The 20,854-nt window shown below is 39.1% G+C and overlaps 1 protein-coding gene across 1 annotated transcript in view; it reads right to left on the reverse strand.

Annotated features, from left to right (window-relative positions):
- The window catches only part of ODF2L (outer dense fiber of sperm tails 2 like), a 62,934-nt gene that overhangs the window by 14,064 nt on the left and 28,016 nt on the right, over positions 1–20,854 (reverse strand). Inside the window, exons 1-6 of the mRNA XM_087730379.1 lie at positions 10,218–10,332; positions 9,841–9,912; positions 5,937–5,999; positions 5,633–5,704; positions 3,739–3,855; positions 344–529 (exon numbers count right to left, since the gene is read on the reverse strand). Coding sequence (XP_087586505.1) covers positions 344–529; positions 3,739–3,855; positions 5,633–5,704; positions 5,937–5,972 — 411 coding nt within the window. The 5' untranslated portion in view covers positions 5,973–5,999; positions 9,841–9,912; positions 10,218–10,332. Of the gene's footprint in view, positions 1–343; positions 530–3,738; positions 3,856–5,632; positions 5,705–5,936; positions 6,000–9,840; positions 9,913–10,217 lie in introns of the transcript that reaches the window.

Raw genomic sequence — 20,854 nt, forward strand, 5'->3', positions numbered from 1 at the left:
CTGTACTTCCGAGATTAGTCAGTGTATATCCATAAAGGTCTAACAGGAAGATCAGGATAGGTATAACTGAAAGCTGATCAGACTCCTCTTACTTACTGCAGTTTGAAGCGGTCAACCTCATGGCTTAAGACTTTCACTAAATTTTAACAAAACAAAAGCAGTGAATGTAGTAACAGTTTGCATGTCATTAATAGCAACCTTGTTCTTAACCAAGGAGCAAAAAAAATAAAAGAGACAAACACAGCATGACCAACCAACTTTTCCTATTTTCCACAGGTGAAAGTCTCCCATTGTTCAGTTTAAAACAATACAGCACGACATTGCTCACAGCATAGTCACTCACACGTTCTCTTATTCTGGAGGTTAAATTTTCCACAGCTGCTTCAAAGTGTTCAGCTCTCTGTTTCTGGGACCTGATTGCTTTTTTCAGAGCAGCCTTCTTTTGCTCACTTGTTTCCCTTAAGGCTAACATCTGGCGCTTGTATTCAGCAACTTGAAGTTTCCATTCCGCTATTTTCTTTTCTAGAGCCTGCAGTATAATTAAACATCAACTCTTTTCAAATTTTATACCTTCCAAACCATTTTGTGACATAACAAAACCAGGAATAGCAATTACGTTTATAATCTGTTTCCGTAATGTCTTTGTATCTCAAATCTTGTGGTTGATACAAAGAGCTAGCCAAGGTATGTACAGCAGTAGGCAAGAGAGGAGACATGTTGGGAAACTCATTATAAAGATAATCAAAAGACGAGGTTGAGGAGGTGCAGAAGCAGGCAGGAGTAGGGGGTAAGGCAGCAATCTAACCATTGCTGTGTGCTCTTGGAAACAAATGCAGAATTTCAATGCAGAAGGCATGGCATGGAACTTAAACCTGTTTATGAGGAGGAAAATAAAAGGGGTTTCATCATCCCTAGTGACTGATTTCTGTAAAGAATATCACCTTAACGATGTTGCTAGCGATATTCACTGAGGAGTAGCAGTCTGTGCTCTGAATCTATAGTGAGCATGCACATAACTAGGGCTGGAGATCAGTATAACTGTACATGAAATTTGAATATGAAAGTTAAGATCTTGGATTTGGGTTTTTTGAGTCTAAAAGCTTGGAAAGGCCACGGTCTTTTCTTGAATATACGTATTATGATACGGTCTGTGATTAGATGACAATATACTATTTTCTTGCAAGATCTCTGACTTTTTCCCATGCATACAATGACCCCACTCTATTAATGAAACAGAATTGTTTAGTGAAGAAACGATTTTTTACGGGAAGTTATATTTTGTGTTCAATGGATAGTGAAGCAGAAAATGCAAAAGAAAAGATTGAGCACTGTCTTGCCCACAGCAGACAATTGTTTAAAGATAATTAAAACAGGCTATGATAAAGCTTAAACCACAGTGGTAAATCACACATTGTAAGGACAACAAATAACAATAATTTCCTGAGTGCTTGATGTTGCAGCACTCAGGAATTAAAATACATTTACATTAAATGTATTTTTATTTAAATACGTGTAAAATTACATTTGCATTGTATTTTAACGCATTTAATTGTACTATCAAATGTGTACATGCCATTGAGATGAGAGCTGGGTTCTACAGCTATCATTATAATATCTTTTCTATTGCTGTTAATATTTCTGACTAACTAGATTTTTGCATCACTCCAATGAAGGCAGTGTAACGATCCCATCCAATCCAGGAAGCTGACATCTCTAATTTCATGACTCTTGTATTTTTCATCTACATATCACTTGTTATTTAAATATGAATGGAAAAAGAGATCAGACATTAAAACACTACATGATGACATACAATAAAAGCAACACCAGACTCTGCTTCAAGGACAATCTCAGATGCAATTATTTTTAAGATGCTACAGCTTATCACAAACATGATGAAGCTACCAGTAGACAACTACTTTCATAAAGACAAGTGCAAGTTCCATTCATATAACTTATGCCAAACTACAGGAATGTAACTAGGCTAGGAGTGTAAATAAATTTGTCTCAAGTCACTGATAAATATCCTAATTGTAAGAACGATTAATGCATTTGTTTCCTACATTTGAGTCTAGGTCTGACACTTAACTTAATTATGTTCTACATGACTAAAGGCCAGAATGACATGCCATTTACCTACTGACTACGTTAATGTGCCAGCCTTATTCAAGATACTATTTGCCAGTTGCTATAAAATATGCATATTATGCCTATGAGAGGATATCTGTCAATATAGGTCCTGCTAATGGCCCCAAAACTTATCCATAATCAATGCAAAATGTATGTGATTTTCCAAGTGAAAGACAGTCTCAGGTACTGGGACCCACCAAAAAGGAAAATACTACTTCAAAAAATTAAATTATAAAAGCCCCTAAATATGCAGGAAGCAGTTTTCATATATAGATGCTTATGGGGCATTTAATAAACAAAGATGTGACTTGGGGGGGGGGGGCGGCAGGATAATACCTTCAATAAACAGAGCAAATAGAAAATCGGAGTCTATGTATGGACTTCTTTAACTGTTGGTATAAGTAAACAACTGTTATCCCCTGTTATAACCGCAGGAGGTCACAATTACACTAAGAATAAGTGCTTTGGGCATTATTCAGTGACTGAGGTAAATTTAAATTGAGAATTAATTTCATAAGGGTAATGCTAAGCTGACACAAGCTTTTGTCCAGGTATTAGCAAAATCATCACCAGGATTTAAGCTAGCAACGGACTTCAGCACTTTTTGAAGAGTGAACAAACAAAACTTTTAAATAAAGATTGAATGAAAATACAGTTGCATATTAAGTTGCTTTATCAAAGTATCACTTAATGAAAATGTTGTTGGAATTCTAATAATTGCACTAGGTAGAACAATAAAGCAATTTTTATTCAGAAGAAAACATGAGGTATTTATACAGACATAGACATACGTAACTTTTTTTGAAATTTAGTTGCTAAAGGTTCCTTAACAACTTCAAATGATACAATTCATAGAGGATGTATGCTACTAAAAAAAGTTTGGAAATTAGAAATACATTATTTTTCAGCCAATGTTTTCTCATTCGTGCCTATGTTCTTGACAAGTTTCAGATACTAAAATCTGAGGCCACATACAGCTCCAGCCTCTGACACATGACCTCTTCCTTGCCTTGTTCTAAAGCCAGTAACTGCTGCAAATGCCCAAATTTACCTCTTGCTTTTTAGAACAGAAGATGGAAATCATTTCACCTACCTTAAAGAAAGTGAGGTTAGGCATTAGTCTTAAGTGTTTCTCTTTCAGTCAGTATTAAGAGGTTTATTGATTCCTTCACAGTCAATAAAAAGAAAGGGGTGGTAATTCATCACCTTTATCTTACAACAGAAACTCATCCTTGGGACTTGCCTATCTCTTTCTATTGACTATATGGAGACTGCCTCAGGATTGATGTCTATCTTCTACATAGCACAGTTAGGTGAGTGCAAATGCTTCTATGTTTGCTTAACTTCTCTTCAGCAGAACTGCTAGTATGCACAAGTTGAGAAAAGAAGGAAAAAAAAAACCCTTGCAATTAAGATAGTGTGGTCAGGCAGACTGTGCAAGATATAAATGCTAATGATTTTTACTGTTTGGGATTTTTCTTCTACTAAGAGTTTGATTTCAAGTGATATTTTAAGATTTAACTCTCACATCTGAGTTAAACTGTGACCACAATAAGGCTTTTGCTGATTTTTTCAAATAAACTGAAACACAAGTAAAAATATGTTGACCTGTGTTTTCACTTTTAATTCATCATTTTCCACTTCTTTTCTTTGAATCTGACATTGCAGGTGAGCTTGTACTGCCTTCACTGATCTGGACAGGTGGTCTTCTTTCTGTACATTGACCTAACAAAAAGAAATAAACACACATCTATTGGTCTATGGAAATATGCTGTGTGATGCTATCTATACTCTTTCTACTTTGCCTTACAGTTTGTAACTGACATTTCAATGTCAAAAGCTGGAAAAATAAAACATGCTTTACAAGTATTATTCACAAGCAGTAACTTGTTACTAATGTTATTAATGTTAAACAGAAATCACAAACTTGAAAGAATATATGTATAATCGATGCCTCATATTTAATCTGACTCTTTAAGTAGTATGAACAAGGCCTGGAAGCACGAACTCTGAAATCCAGACTGAGCAAAGGCATCTAGCTAGCAGGCTGACCAAAATTAAGTCACACTGATCAGCTCTGCCGCACCTAATTAGTCCTGAACTGATCTTCATTAAATACTAAAGACCACCACCTACTATTAGAAGTATTGATACATTTAATTCAAACTCTAATTTTGAGGGGATACATAAAGCAAGGCAGCTTATGTCACCAGAACTGAGGTCAGATGATTCTATGAAATTTCTTGCAACTTGATTCCTTTGGCTCGGTCTAAATAAGAAATACTGAAAACAGGTAGAAAGAAGTCATATTATCAGCATAGACTAGAATAGCATTGTAATGCACCAAGTGTTCATTAAGGATACCAGTAAGAAAGGCAGGCTCAGACTCAGTCAGGTATTTATGAAAATGCCATTTTTTGGAGATAATGTAAGACGGGACAAGGAGATAGCATAGATAATAATTTATCCCTTCAGATGCTGGGCACCCCAATTTGTTCAGCATTAGATAGATCTCTAGTCAGGGCACGGCATGCTGCACAGATCCAGCCAATGCTGACGTTTGCTGGCATTGTGGTCTTTAGAATCTTTATAGGCTTTTCTGTTCAGCATTTCTACTCTCAAGCAAAAGGATGTTTCTATGAAAACATGCTGCTTCACTTCAAGATAAAGACAAGGACATGCCAGTTGCCAGGTGTGCACCCTCATAGGCTCCTCTACAATTAGCTGGCTAAGCTTATCCTGCAGCCAAGTGATATGTTCTCTTGGTTAAGCAAAGAAAAATTCTTAAAGAAGAACCATGGCTCTCAACAAACCCCAAGGAGTTACAAAAATCAAAGTACACCCTTGTCCTCTTAAAGATTTAGCTGAGCCTACTCTGTTCCTCACTAAGACTGAACCATGCTGCATTGCATACACATAAAGTGCACTTTAGGTATACAAGTACTGTAACACAGATTGCTAAACTACCAGTAAAATAATTTTGAAACTTTTGTAGCATGTTCTTATACAGGACAGATAATTCTTCTCTTCCTATGTTGGCTTCTGCACTAAGCCCCTTGCTTTGGCTCAGAGAATGAATGAGGTCCTGGCAGCCTTTGATGATATTAGCTCTGCTGTCAGTACTACCTTTTCCTATTCATCGAGCTCAAAGAGCTATGGAAACTAAGTGTGAACAGTATCTGTTTAGTTTACTCTTTATTACTTCATTATAAGTCTTTTTTTCCAGAACTATTGTGAATCTGTAAATGAGAAGCCAAAAGCCATTAGTCTAGATGTATGCCCCTCCCTGAACCATGGGACATTAGTGTTAAGGATAACCTGTATCCTTAATAGGTTTGGATACAGTCTTGAAGGTTTTAAGATATTTCTGTAGGAAACATCTTTCAGGATTTTCCTTTTTTTCATAGGTCTTTGAAATTGATTTTCTCAAAATTTAAAATTTGCAAATAAGAATCTAGTACATTGGAAGAAAACATTCATTCCAACAGAACTGGTCACTCACTTTTTCAAGCTGAAGCCGGGATGAAAGTTCTTTAACATGTTTCTCCCTTTCAAGTATTTTTCTCTGGAGATTCTTCATGGAAAAAAATTAACAAAGAAATTATTTTAATGTCTGTACACAATAATGCAACAGCAATGCACACTGATGAAAATTTCAGATGTAAAACTAAGATTCTGTTTTGTGATGATAAACCACAAATACTCCCACCTTGCTACTGTTGCTTAAAACTGCATGCTACCATAACATAGGCATTTTCAGATATACAGCATAGACCAAAAAGAGACAGACATTTTAATTTACTTACTGTATTTCGGGTTTCATTTTCACTTAACTTCTGCATCAAAGTGCTGATGTTTTTACTGTTTAACTGCAAGACAGAAGCAAGAAACATTAAAAAATTACTTCTGTTTATAATTGATTTAGCATTTTTTCAGCGTTTTTGAATGTGGTACATATCATTTGCTACATTTTCAAATTTGGTACATATAAAAGCTCGCATACTCACAAGCTACTTAGAGTTAGTGGTTTAAACCCTAAAGATTTAATTTATTTTGTGCATAGAACTTCGTAGCTGAGGAAAACAAACTAGGGTCATTGCATATGCCAATTTCTTTCTGTATTTTAGCTAAAAGGACTCTAAATACCATAAATACTTAAGTGTTATTTAAACATGTAGTCAAAAGCATTTGTACAACTCATAATATTTTAAAGATTAATATTAAGTATTAAAGCCTTTCAGGAACTTCAGTTAGATAGGAGAATTTGAAGACTGAACCAGAAAGCACAGGCTGGGAGATCACAAAAATCAACTTACATTAACTGTTACTACAAATCCAAAAGAATTTATGTGCCTATAATATTGTCAATTAAAGTTCTCATTTTAAAATGTCTGATTTTTGGGGTTCGGGTAACTTTTGATTTGAAAAAAAAAAATAGACTTGTGGGACTTTCCAATTGTAAATCCTAAACATTTTAATTTCTCTAGTGGGAGGATAAACCCACTGCCTCAATGTGGAAACTTTGGCATCAAAAGTTTTACTACAACTCCTTGCAAAGCAGTCATCTTATCCTGGCCTGCATATAATTCCTCAGAATATTCTGTAATCTTGATCCCATGATTATCTGTAAAGTCAGTACATGGACCCCAAACCTGCATCCGGGTTTCCACCTCTGCATACACTTTGAACTTATAAACATTGTATTCAGTAGAAGTCCTATCCTTTCCTGACTACACTGAGTCAGATTTGCTATCAGCTCATAACTAATATATAAACAGGAATGGTGTTTTGTGACCCCACCATACTTTATCAGCAAAAATAAGTGCTTAGAAGACTTCCCAGAATTGAGAAGTAACCAGAAACCTAAATTACTCATACCATGTTTCCATTCTCAGGAGATTGTCTTCCCTACAGTTAGTTCTCTATGAACTTTCTCTCTAATGATCAACAAAAAACCTTATGCTGTAAGATCGCTAGGATTGTCTATGAAAACCTGAAAATCGAGAATATTATCTTTAAAATAAAAAAAAAAAGTTCAGAATAACCCCCCGTCTCTGTTAGCTTGTGTTGTGGTTTAACCCAGCAGGCACCTAAACACCACACAGCCATTTGCTCACTCTCCTGCAGTGGGATGGGGAGAGAATCGGAAAAAAAGTAAAACTCATGAGTTGAGATAAAGACAATTTAATAGGACAGAAAAGGAAGGGAAAATAATAATACCGATAAAAGAATATACAAAACAAGTGATGCACAGTGCAATTGCTCACCACCCACTGAATGATGCCCAGCCAGGGCCTGAGCAAGAGATGCACCCCCTCGGCCAATTCCCCCCAGTTTTTTGTTCAGCATGACATCATATGGTATGGAACTTTGGCCAGTTTGGGTCAGCTGTCCTGGTTGTGCCCCCTCCCAGCTTCTTGTGCACCTCCAGCCTCCTCACTGGCAGGGCAGTATGAGAAGCTGAAAGTCCCTGACTTAGTGTAAGCACTGCTCAACAACAGCTAAAACATCAGAGTGTTATCAACATCATTCTCATTCTAAATCCAAAACACAGCACTATACCAGCTACTAGGAAGAAAATTAACTCTGTCCCAGCTGAAACCAGGTCAGCTTGCAAGAACGAAAGGTTAGCTTTATGATTTCTGAAAGAAAGCTAAGAAAGTCAGCAATGACAGATTAGATTTAATTTTAAAAGAAAATCTCCATTCTTCACTCCATCAGGTTTCTGTGCAAGTTCCCTATGACACTACTGTTGAACAGGAATTCATTGTGATCCACCTCCTGTTTTAACACACATAGCCCACCAAATTCCTTCCAACTTTCTTAGTGCACAGGACATAACAAAAAAATCTTCCCAATTCGTCTATTAAAGAAGATGATAAGACTAAATGTTAGTTTAAGATTTGCCTACGAAATGTACATTTGCATTGGTTCTATGTTTATGCCTTACACATTTTCTTACTTGGTGTTCTAGACTGTCAGATTCTTTGCTTAGATCAGTGAAGTATTTTCCATCTTGGATGGCTTTTGTAGTTCTACGATAGTCCTTTTTATACAGCTGAATCAGCGAACAGAGTTTTCCTGCTTGTGGTGGCACATATGTTTTTCCCTGAAATAGCATTCATAATTATGTAACATTTAGTATCACTCACAGTTAGGACACTGATCTTCCTAGTTCAAGGATGTCAACATAAAACAAGTCAGCTCTTCAGGAGAATTGTTTAGGAGAAATTTTACAGATCAAAGAAATCTCTCATTTATGACTTCCAACAAGGGTAAAAGCCTGTGATATCACAGGATGTACCCTCAAACTGATCACTAACAGAACACATCTAATCTACAAGGCAAAGGTAAACAGTTTACCTCCAATGACGGTGGATGCCAAGTCCTGCTCAGACACTGATATGTTTCAGAGCAGAGTTCTTCCAATTTGGAAGCAGCAATGGCTTTTCTCTGTTCCCAGTTTGGAAAAGCTCCTCACCTTGCAGGGCTGAACATGAACATGCTGCTGCCCGTGTCACGGCAAGTCCTGAGCCAAGTATCAGTGCCTACTACCTAAACGCATCCCATTCCCCCCACTTCCTTGTCAAGCACCAGGAACCTTCCGTCACCCTCACCTCTTCTCCAAACACCTCTCTCCTGCCTCTGCCCTCCCACTCCAGCATGACTGATGCCCTCACCATGGACAAAGTTATCTGTTTACTCTGCTCAGTGCTCCACTGACTACTCTTATTTTTCAGAAGTGGATTGTCTTGCCTTCTCCACCCACCACGACCCATTTCTCCTGCTTTTAGCCTGTGCCAGGTGCCTGTCCACCAAAATAATTTGTCAGACTAAGAGTTTATATTCTTACATCCGTATCTCCTTAGCATAATTGAGAAAATGAGTAACGGAATTTCAGAAGTTCCCAACTAACAAAAATCACTTCCTCAGAGAATCAGAATGTAGACTGCTCTGCTTCCAACTCTTGCCATAAGGCAAATAACTACTCTCTAAACGTCCAGTGTTTTTTATTTTATATATGTGTGTGGTGTGTGTCTTGTTTTATTACAGGCTTACGCTTCCTGGCAGACTTCAACTTGTGTAACACAGTGCAGGTCTCTATAGCTTTTTCTTGGTTATATACCCAAAACTAAGCTCTTGAATTTAATTACTTCCAGTGAAAACATCATCTTGGAAGATTAAACATCATGTTTCATTTATCTTTGTGAGCAGAAAAGAACAAATAAGAATTTTTCCATTGTTCCAGTATACCAGTTTTATGTCCAGCAGTCTCACTACCCATTTTTTGAATTATCGCCTACTTCCCACCTGGAGCTAGGAAATACATTTTGAAATATCTGTTTTGAATCTTGTTAACAAAGTAAATAGAATGAAAAAAGTCAAGCTTAACAGGAACAGAATGAACTTGCCTCAGTAGCACAACGAAGAAGCAGCTTTTCCTGAAGAGCAGAGTCCAATAAAGGAGCAGTACAGTTATGTACAGGTAAAGATGAGGATGATTGCAATGATGACGACATTTTGTTTTAATGCTGTATAATGAGGCTGTACACATTAACATGTATCGGTGTTCTGTGAAACAGTAACTGAAACATCCGCATCTCAGGTCATTCCCACTAGAAAATACAGTGAACCAGACCAAGTAAACCCCAGTCTCATCAGAGATTTACCACAGTTAATGCAACTGAAACCTTGCACACGTATTCCTACCTTGTAATCACTTAAGGAGTACTGAATTCCCACATTTGGTGCACAGCAATCAAATCCCTCAAGAGCAGAAAACTGAATACAGACGAAGGACAGGGTAAAGCTCGCAGCTGCAATTTCCCACTTGCGCTTCCCAGCCCAGAGGGCGAGGAGCAGGGGCGCAGGCCACCCAGCAGTGGCCGTCACCCCGCGCCCTGTCCCCTCTCCCCTCGCCAAGCGCCCCAGCGCCCGCCTGCCCGTGACTCCTGCCCCTGAGGGGTCCCGCGGGGCTGTGCTCCCCTCAGCACCCCGACCCGCCGGGCAGTGCCTCCCTCAGCACCCCGACCCGCCGGGCAGTGCCCCCTCCCCGGCGTCCCCGCCTGCGCCCGCGGTCCCCTCACCGTCGCCGCCGCTGCCCGCCGGGAGCCGTTGCCCGGGCAACCGGCCGTTGCGGCGGCCTGCTCGGCTGCTGGCGGGCGGGAAGCGGCGGCGCCCTCCCCACAGCCAGCCTCGGCCCGGGGGCCCGCGGAGGCCGGGGGAGAGGGCGGCCATGGCGGCAGTGGGCCTGGGACCTCCGCGGGACTGGGGAAGCAGCGTCGCCCCCTTCCCCGAAAGGAAGAGGTTCATGCGGCTGGGATTCAAGAAGCGGCTGTATCCGTTACCAGCCCCTAACTTGTGCAGGAGGTTATTTTCAGAGCAAGATGGGCAAGAAACTTGGAGAGCTCTGGGGAGCTTTGGATCCTCTATTTGTTTTATTTCTGGGTGTTCCCATGAATATGTTTTTTTTCTGAGGTTAAACAATAAGTATTCTCGTAAGCTGACTGTGTGTGAAGTTTTTTTTCCCACACATTGTCAAACATGGTAGAAAAGCCACATATTTTTAACTAAACACGTTCTGATGAAAAATAAACCAATGACTCTTGCGTCACGTCACGTGGGAAGGCACTAATGACACTTGAGGTGGCACTTTACAGAATATCCAAGACATCGCAATAGGCACGGAAAGGTCGCTTTCAGATAATGAAGCGTGCAAAGCATAATGATCATGTCATACAAATATAATCATATGTATAGATACATATGTACATACATACAGATATGTACATAGATACATACATATGTACATAGATACATGTGATTATACGCAATGATAATCTGCACATTAATTTTGTTTAGAAAAATGCATCCTGATAGAAATACTACTTTTTAATAGAGATCAGCGTTGGCAACTTGCATTTAAAAAAAAATCTTGGCATTGGGAGAAATAATCAAAATCAATACAAAACATACCCTTTGGCATCATTTGTAAACAGGCCAGTGTGTTTGTATTTTCTTTTGCTGGCAATGGAATTTCAGAAGACAGAGCAGTTATTCCCTTTATACACTCTTTGGAGAATATTATCTAGCCGTGTGTGCCCTGTAATAAAAATAAAAATCAATGGTTAAATTTCAACCTTTTAAACTCTAGTAGAGATGAAATCACTCCATTATCCATTCTGGAGTGAGTGCCCGTTTGCACCTGAATTACAAGGGAGATTTTTGTCTTTGCATGTGCAAAAGGCCTAATGCTTTGTTCTCTATAGGACCCATAGCCTTGAATTGTGAATTAAACATCTCTGTCACGCCTTTGCTCCGGCACCGCAGTTTATGAGCTGTGGCTTTGGTGTCTCATAGGCAGCTCAGACAGAACTCGTAATTTTAGCTTCCCAGAACTTGCTATATGATTAACTTATTTTTTAAAAGAAAGCAATAAATTGTTGCTGGTACCTGAAAATGTGGTGTTTGCTTATATAATAAAGCAACCACTATCCATCAGTGAGGGCTAATTAGTGTGATAATTAGCACTGCACTGTGTACCTCATAAAACAAAGAATGAATTACAAGTTTCAGTCCTCAAAACCGCATTTTAATGACTGTGGCACAATCCACAGAGTGGAAAATAATTAAAAGAAATATGACACACTGTTCCACGATGACATAATTACAAGCCTTACCAAAAGAGGTGTGCTGGAGAGAGGCTTCTTTAGATTCAACGGGAACTATGCTGAATGTTTGTCATGACTGTATCTGCTTTAAAGGTATAACTGAACCTTTCATTTCTGTGTCAGAAATTCAAGACTCCAATGCCTCTCTCACTGCCTTACACAGAAATATATATCCGGCAGAGACGGAGCAATGGCAACATTTCTTCCCACACACTCTTGTAAAATAAGTATGGTGGGGTTTGCTGCTTGCCCAGCTTGTTTCTCAGCATCTCTCACCCTGTATCACGGCATGCCAGCTTCTCAAGCAGGTAGACAGGAGAGTCCTTCACTCTACAGTGCATGGGACAGCAGGCACTGGGGTAAGCAAGCTGCCCGGTGGAGTTGCGATGCTGTAGTGCTATTGAGTTCCCCACAGACAGTCACCCACTCAAGGAGCCTCGTCTCTTTGCACGGACGACTTAGCAGGAGAAGTAGATCATCTTCACTGCTCAAAGAGCAGCACCGGGTGTTTCTGCACCCACTTAAGGCACGGAAGAAATATGAGGCAATTCCAAGGTACAGGGAAGTAGTGGGGAGAGCTTTCTCCTGAATAGCATTTTACATGGCAGCTGGTCTGGGTGTTCTTCATTTGGAGATTGCAGATTCAATGTTGGTCTTCTTAGGTTTTGGCCAAGGTCGTTTGGGAACATCTTACTCCAGGTGCAGGTTATAGCAGTTACAGTGATGCAGAACTTCCCACATTATGTGTATTGGCCTGCCTGGATCAGAGTTGCCAGTTCTAACTGTTCACCATAAATCCAACTGTACTGGTGCCACTACTCATTTCCATGTGAGTCACTTCCAGCTCAATCAGACATCTCAGCTGTTTGCAGGAGACTTTTTAGATCTTCAAAGAGGGAAAAAATGGCTTTAACTTATTTCTCTTTTACTAAGCAGTCCTTAAATCCACTTGCATTCATTCCTTAATTTAGACCTTCTCCCTGTACAGTGCAACCCAGAGGGCGAGTATGAGCCCTGTTTGTTCCCCTTCCTTAGCATGTGCATCTCCTGCAAAACTGCTTGCTCCCGTTCCTTTTACATCGCAAAACGGCCAGAGAGCAGGGTGAGGTCCCAGAACTAGGGCAGGTACCAGAGGAGTCCGTTCAAGACTTGGGAAATGGCATAGAGACCTTCAGGGTGGAAGAAAGAGCAAGAGGACGCATTAGAGAGTGGAGTTCCAAGCAAAAGGGTAAAAATAACTAAGAGCACATCGTATTTTCCAGATTAAGGTAGCTTAATTTGTATAAATATAGTTTAGTTACAGAAATTCCTTTCCAAAAGAAAGGGGCACACTCAAACATATAACTTCAATTCTAGACAGACTTTTGGAAGGCCCGATTCTTTATCTGGCCCAGTTGTCTCTCTTATCAGTGGCAGCCCATTAACAAGTAGCCCTGGAAATTCTGCCTTGCAGGGAGTGGAGGCAGAGACTCTTGTGCGTGGGTGGAGTGCACAGCCGGGCTGCAGATAGTGGGACACAAACAGTACCTACAGGAAAGAGGGAAATTCCTTGGAAGTGCTTAATGTGGCCAGCTGGCACTGTGAGCGGAAGCCCGGGAGGATACACCACACCATAACAAACGTCAAGCCATTCTTCCCGTGTAACAGCAGGGATCCCATCCCCAGCTGGTTGTTCATGGTGCTGCTCAGGGAAGATGCTTTTAGATTTACCAAACCTCTGCTTAAGCCCCAAAAGCCTGTGGATTCCCCAGTCCTGAGCACTCTCTGTGGGAGCAGCAGTTCCTATCGCTAAAAACTCCAGCTTTTCCGTGGCAGGAGGGCTGACATCGCTTGCCCACAGTTAGCGCAGCCTGGCCATGACTTTGCAGAGGCCAGCCCCACACGGGGCACTGGTGGGCTTCAACTCTCAGGATTTTGGCAGCACTTGGCTGAGGATGGCTATTCAGGAGAGAGATGGGCCAGAAAGGCCCTGGCTCATTCCGTGCTGGGAAGGCGGGAGGGAGCTGGGGATTGCTGCCCAGCTGGGGACTGCTCCTGGGGCAGAGGCAGCTGGGGAGGAGGGAGCCCTCCCACGTGTGCAGCTCCAGCCCTCCGCACCCCATGCCAGCTCCGCTCAGGCACCCTTCATGCTCACAGGCAGAATTTGGTTTTGGCACTTCTGGTTATTGCCAATGATAAATCAAAACATGGGTCCTGTGAAAAGGTACGGCTCAAAGCCTGTTGCAGGGAATGGAGCGCAATACATTCTTTCACACACATTTATTGGTGCACCTGAAATTTTAGAAAGTGATGTGAAAAAGTATTCACATGAGAATGCCCTTAAGAAAATCATGATCTATGAACCACCATTAGTAAATAGATAAGTAATGATCATCAGTAACATCAGTAATAACAGCTGTACCATCCTGTTAGTTATAAATGAAAAATGACAGTGCTGGACTGTAAGAAGCTCCAGGCTAAATCTATGATAGTCTATAAATGGAGTCCTTGCAAGCTGTTTAATCATTTTAGAAACCTGGTCTGTGACTGGTCTGAATAGCCTTGGTCTGAATAGCCTGTCTGGTCTGAATATCCTTGTTGATACTCAGTTTCATTTCTCCACTTGGTTTTACATTTATTACAGGTCAGAAACCTTTGCCTATGCGTTCCAGCATTTTTCTCGACATCCCCCCCACCCCCCCCATCACCCCTCTAATAACTCCTGGCTGGCAATTGTGCTGAAGACAGCAGTAGTACTTGTCTAGGTGGAGTTTCAGAGTCATGAGGGAAGGCCTGGCAAGAAATCCAAGAAGAACAAAGGCAGCTTGTTGCTGCAGAAGCAGAAAAAGAAGTAGAGACTAGTTCATAAGAGTTGGTTAGTTGGCCTTGCTTCTCTACATGCCACTTTTCACTTGTAGCTGTCAGAAGCTGAGCAAAGGATAACAGAGACATGTCCAAGGTTTGCCTTCCAGTCTATCTGAAGCAGGGGTAGATGCCCTCTGATTTGTAAATGCCAACTCACTCCCTCCTCTTCGCCCCTCCTTCAGACACCCCCTGTTGTCTGCATACATAGTGGCAGCTCCTTCTTGGAAACATGGCGATGACCTGTACACCCTACAACATTAAATGCGTGGAAAAATGGGAGAATGTATCAATTTCACACCTAACTTCCTAGTAAACAATTATTTGATAGCCATCTAAGGCTCACGACGTAAATTCCCTAATCCATTTTACTTCTCTGGTTTGCCCTCAGTTGTCGACAACAAAAGACTGAAGAATACAGAGCATATGTTGTTTAAGCCTTTCCTGTATGTTTCCCACATGTCTCAGTAGCATGTACTGTTGTGCAAAACCTGTGTTAAATGTATAAAGGTAGCCTTTTGTTCCTAATACCTTAGTAGTATGTCTAACGGAAAATGAAGCATTTGTTTGTTGAGGTTAGTTCCATTTACAATGTCAAATTTTAAATTACAATTTGATGCGTGGTTTACTCTCATGTAAGTGTATATTAAAAAGCCTTGCTATTTTATCATACATTTCTAGAGACAGAATTCAAGTTCAAACACATAATGGTAAAAGGAGCGAATTTTAAAAGACATAAAAGCTAAGACCTTCAAATGGTGTTATTTAAAGTTAGCCACACTTAGCCACAAGAGTTAATTACTTGATATTAAAACTGCCTAAGGTCGAGTGTTGCTGGAAAGTTGCTGTTCAGAAAGTCCACTATATAATTTTGCTGACTAATTTTGCATACAGTGATATAATGGTTGACTACAGTTACCATGCATTTGCCCTTCTGTTCTCCCTGCAGGCAGAGTTTTCATTCATGAGTGGGCCCACCTTCGATGGGGGTGTTTGATGAGTATGACAGTGACAGGCATTTCTGTGCAATTGGGCAGAATCAGGTTAAAGTTACAAGGTAATTCAGCATTTTCCTCCTTCTACAAGCCCTTTGTGGTGGGCTTTAGAAACCTGACTGGTCTTTTTCCATAAACTTTTGAAATATCCCTTTTTCTTTCAGTCCTTATTTTATCCCTCATTAAATATCTTTCCTACTTTATGAATAGATCATGTGATTTTCTCTGCATTCATCTTTACACATTTCTGTAGTTGATGGATTGGCAATGATGTTGGCAGGACTTTCTTCTGAACTGACACCAGAGACTTAATCACTTCTGTGCTCTGCCGCTGGGGAGAAAATGGTGCTTGCACAGAAATCCTCCTTCCCCCCTGCTCACAGTGTTTGTCTATCTAAGCTTTTCCTTCTCATCTCACCTCTCCCTTCCCAGAGTACACTGCAACTTTGGGGCTTTCCTATTAAGCTTCTGAGTCTCTTTTGCTTCAAACTAATTTTTTTTTTCATCTTTGCTACCTCTGCACAACTTCACCCCATGCTCTCACCACTGCAGGAGTGCCTGGCTCACGATCTGTTTTTCCTCTCTGTCTATATGGCCAATGGACCTCGAGATACAAAGGTTTATTACAGCATATTTGACCTGCAGTTCACTGACCAAGTGCCTGTACCTAATCAGGAAGCCATTTAACAGGCATTTTCCAGGGTACAGCAATATTTGGAAGTGGTAACTACTGAATTAATAAGACCACTTCTGCAATTGTAAACTTTAAATCTGTAACTATAATATTTTCACTCAGGCAATAGACTGAAGTGATGGAGAAGCAAACAAATCAATCATTATTCTTCATTTCACTTTGCAATGTGTATTCACTCCTTTTTACAAGGATAACTGTTTTATGTGGGCAGAATGCAGGCTACACTCCAAGCACTGTTAATGTCAGCACTATATTCAGATAGGATTTTTAAGCAGAAATGTATTCTGCTTCATCCTTAGGTGTTCCTCTGATCTTACTGGCATCTATATCTGTGAAAAAACATTTCTGCACTGCGGGTAATTGTGTTGTTAATAAGCTAATATGGCTTTTTACAGAAGGATGTGCATTTATTCCTGAAAGAAATCAAACTGCAGAATGATCAACAATGCGTACGCAAAGTTTATCACCTGTACGTACAAACATGTAAGAACATTCTTTCAATGAAACATACTGTTATAAAATTTGCTATATCCTTTTTGAAATGTAACGTTTATTTCAACATTTATGTAAGTAAGTAAATCAACTGTAATGCATACTGTTATAAATGTAAAATGAAGTTTACCATCAGCTGACGTCTCAACTATACAAATCAGCAGTGAAGATTTATTTCCATCCCTATTTTTATTTGTTACTTTTCTGTTGCTTAATTCTGATTTTTGTCTATTTGTTTATCATTGTAGGTGGCTGAATTCTGTAAGGAGCATAACCAGAACAAAGAAGCACCCAATCTGCACAATTCAATGTGTGACTACAGAAGCACATGGGAAGTAATGAAAAACTGTACAGATTTTGAAAAGAATCTATTCTTTAGCTTTATAATGAAATAATAGATGATTTTTCTAAGGAATTAACATTTCCCTGAGCTAAAACACAGTACAAAAAGACATCTTAACTTCAGACTGCAGTCTTCTCAAACAGTTTTAGCATACCATCAAAACCAGAGGAGCTGCACAGATTGCGTGACAGAGAAGAATTTTCCTGTTGTTCTTATATTCTAGATAAATAAATCTAGAAAGCATAAGTAAATACAACCATTTTTGTTTGATGTTAATTTATGTCATTTGTATAGCTAGATTCTCACATTGTTAAGAATGATAGGATCTATTCCAAGCACTTGTTTACTTTCCCTGAGAAGGCAGATACAGCCTGAAAGTTTACATCCAAGCTAATAGAACTATTGTGCCACAAACTGCAACGCCACAGAGTTGTGCCATGTCTATACCAGGTCATGTAGAAAAGGGTAGTAAGTAGTAAGGCAGAGAAAATTATACAGCTATTTATTCCAGCACTTGTATATATCAAGTCCCTTCACAAATACTAAGAGTAGGCACTAGAGCAATGACAGCCCAGCTAAGAGGTATTTAGTTTTGAACACTTTTCAAACACTGTGTGGTTGTTTCCCTTTAACACAAGAAAAGTCTGTACTCCCCAGAAGAATATTTGAAGTAGACTGTAAACAGCTATAATAGAGCACTATCTCTGTATTACAGATATAGACAGGATTTGTGTTTTGCATGTGAAAAGAATAACTGTAAGTTCATTACCTAGAGTACTATAATCAGTCATCTTAAATTAAGAACGGTTGAAGTTTCAGTAAACTAAACTCTCCTGTAATTATTTTATAACAAGTAACAGTTACTTCAATTTCATATTAGCTTTCTTAGTAATTAGCACTCTTGAAAGTGTAAAGAGGTAGCTATTGCACTAGCAATTATTGTACTTAAATGAGGCTAATGGATTTTTCAGATTTAAAACCATATAAATGAGGTGAAGTTCAGGTCACCTGCATACTACAAGAATATGCATATAGTTAAGATTAATCAGCATTTTTTAAAGATTGAGGTAAAATCAAGATGAACCCATCAAGACCCTCAGCTATTAAAAATGATATTCAGATCAGAAGAGGAGGTTTCCATAGAACAGCTGCAGAAGGCTCCTTTATAGTGTCTGCAATTCCAATGGGACCTTATCCTGATGTGCTTTCACCATGTAAAATTATTCATCTTGATGCCAGAATAGAAGATGGTAAGGTCATTTTATCATGGACTGGCCCAGGAAATGATTTTGATGAAAGCCAAGGTATGTTTTTGTCTTGCTATCCTGTCTCCAGCCCAAGGTGAAATTGCAAAATGAATACATTTTCTGTGGGCATTTTAAGTGAGCTCCCAACCTTTATCAAGAGTATTTTGTTGCATCCGGAAACACCTGTACAAGCACCAGCTCAGTTTTTTCTGTACTTTGTAGCAGAAACTGAAGATTCAACATTTCTCATTCTTCATCATTAATCAAATTTTTGTGAACTATAAATGGCTTAAATGTGCTATTCTAGTAATTCAGTGTGAAACACATCACACAACACAAGATCTGTAATGGAGTTTAGTTTCTCTGACACCAGTGGGCATTTTGTGCAGTGGTTCTAGGGCTTTATTCTTGCTCTGCTCTTGCAAAGATTTTAAATGGAATTAGCCAATACGTTTTTAGAAAGAGCTTCTTGGAATTTTGATGGAAGGCTCACTTTCACTATATTGTAGTATTTTGCTGCTCACGGAAGAGAGACATATACTCTGTGAATGTAAGGAAGGAGTGGAAAGAAACATCAAATTTGGACAAGAAACAGGAATTTTACTTCACTTAGTGCAAGGTCAAATTCAGTGAAGCCAGAAATACTGAGAGACTTCAGCGTGGGTTCATGATGACTGCCATCATCTATTCATTTCAGTGCTGTGCTGTGAGAAATCTAATCATTCAACCACTCAGTTTAGGTAATAAGTTTTTTGCAGATCTACTCGCCATGCTGCATTTATTTTTCCCAGTAGCTGAACTAACTAATGAAACCGATACTAAGTAAGCAGTATTTTGAAAGCATTTTGAAAAGAAATTATTTTGAAAGAGATCAAAAGTTTGAATGATAGCTAACACACATGACAATATCTTCTAATTGTATTTTCAGCTGCAAGTTATGAAATCAGAACAAGTGAAACTCCTCTGGAACCAAGAGGCAACTTTTATAACACTGCTTTTGTGAATACTTCTCCTCTATCACCTGACCATGCTGGCTGCAAAGGTAAGTTAAAAGTTTCGCTAACCAGTAATGTGGAGGTGTTTAAAAAGGAATTGGTCGTTACTGTTTCCTGGGCTTCGGTGACTGCTAAAGACAAACTGAAAACAATCATTATTTCATATTGATATGACCCCCCCCCCCCCGAAGAATTTAGCTAATTTTTCTGTCCAGTATTTCAGAAAAAGTAGGATGATGTAATTTCATACCATGACCATCAGGAGTTATTTTTTGATACACTAGGAAAACAGATGGAGGTAAATCTTCAACCTGAAGTACTTTTAAATGCATGTTCCTGGATAAATTTCACACAGTAATTTTAAAAGAATTGCATAAGACCTGCAGCAGCAGTTTACTCTCTTAATTATTAAATGACTCTTATAATATCACCAAAAAGACATATTATTTTTTAAAAAGGCAGAGGGGATGACCTGCAAAATTATTGGAAAATCTGCTTAACATCTGTTCCACAAAAATAATAGGAAAGCTGATACAGAATTCAATCAATAATGAATTAAAGGATGAAAATATAATCAGTGTCAATCACTACCACATTTATTCAATTTTTATTATTTTTAATGCAATTATGAATTTAACTAACAATGTAGCTATATCATGAGATATTTGTGAACTGAGTACTGTGTGACAGTCCAATTCAAAATATAGTACTATGTTGGATTAACCAAGCACCTCCTTAACAAATTAGGAACTACCTAGCTGGGTGATCTCAAAAAGTAGCTGATAGGGAATCATCATCTAATAGACATTTCTCAGAGGATTGCAAATCAGTTATAGATGTGATGCTATTAAATACTTTATCAAGGAATTGGAATAAAATATAAAGTCACTGCTGGACAAGTTTCTTCAAGTATGAAGTGAGAAATAATGAGGAGGGATAGGACAGCCACACAGAATAATCTGGCTTGCTTGACAAACTGTTCCCACTCAAGATAAACTCATTTTATTCCAAACGGGATGGTTTAAAAGGATGGGTTTAAAGGCAAACAATGCCACTTAAAAGGGAAGCTTTTACACACCAAATATTGTATACAGAACTTATCAGCATTTTACTGTCTCACTAATCTAATCTTGCTTTTTCTGTTGTTTCAATCCCGTATTACATAATTATTGCATTGTTCAGAATTTTTTTTCCAGGAAATGCCAGTTGTGTTTTTGCAATTATTTCTCTCTTCTAAATTGAATAACAGAGCATAAATCACCTGAAGAGGCATAAGGAAATGAAGTGGTTTTTTTTTAGTTCACAATAAACTACCAAGTATTTCCTCCTAAAATTAACACATAACTAAATGCAGCCAACATATCTGATATAACTGTACTTGCATAGAACATCAATGTCTTGTTGCAAACTGTTACACCTCTTTTTGACACAGAGGCGGTGTTAGGA

The sequence above is a fragment of the Nipponia nippon genome, unplaced genomic scaffold (assembly GCF_047370975.1).
Source record: "Nipponia nippon isolate SJK-2023a ecotype South Korea unplaced genomic scaffold, ASM4737097v1 scaffold_5, whole genome shotgun sequence".
NCBI classification, from domain to species: Eukaryota; Metazoa; Chordata; class Aves; order Pelecaniformes; family Threskiornithidae; genus Nipponia; species Nipponia nippon.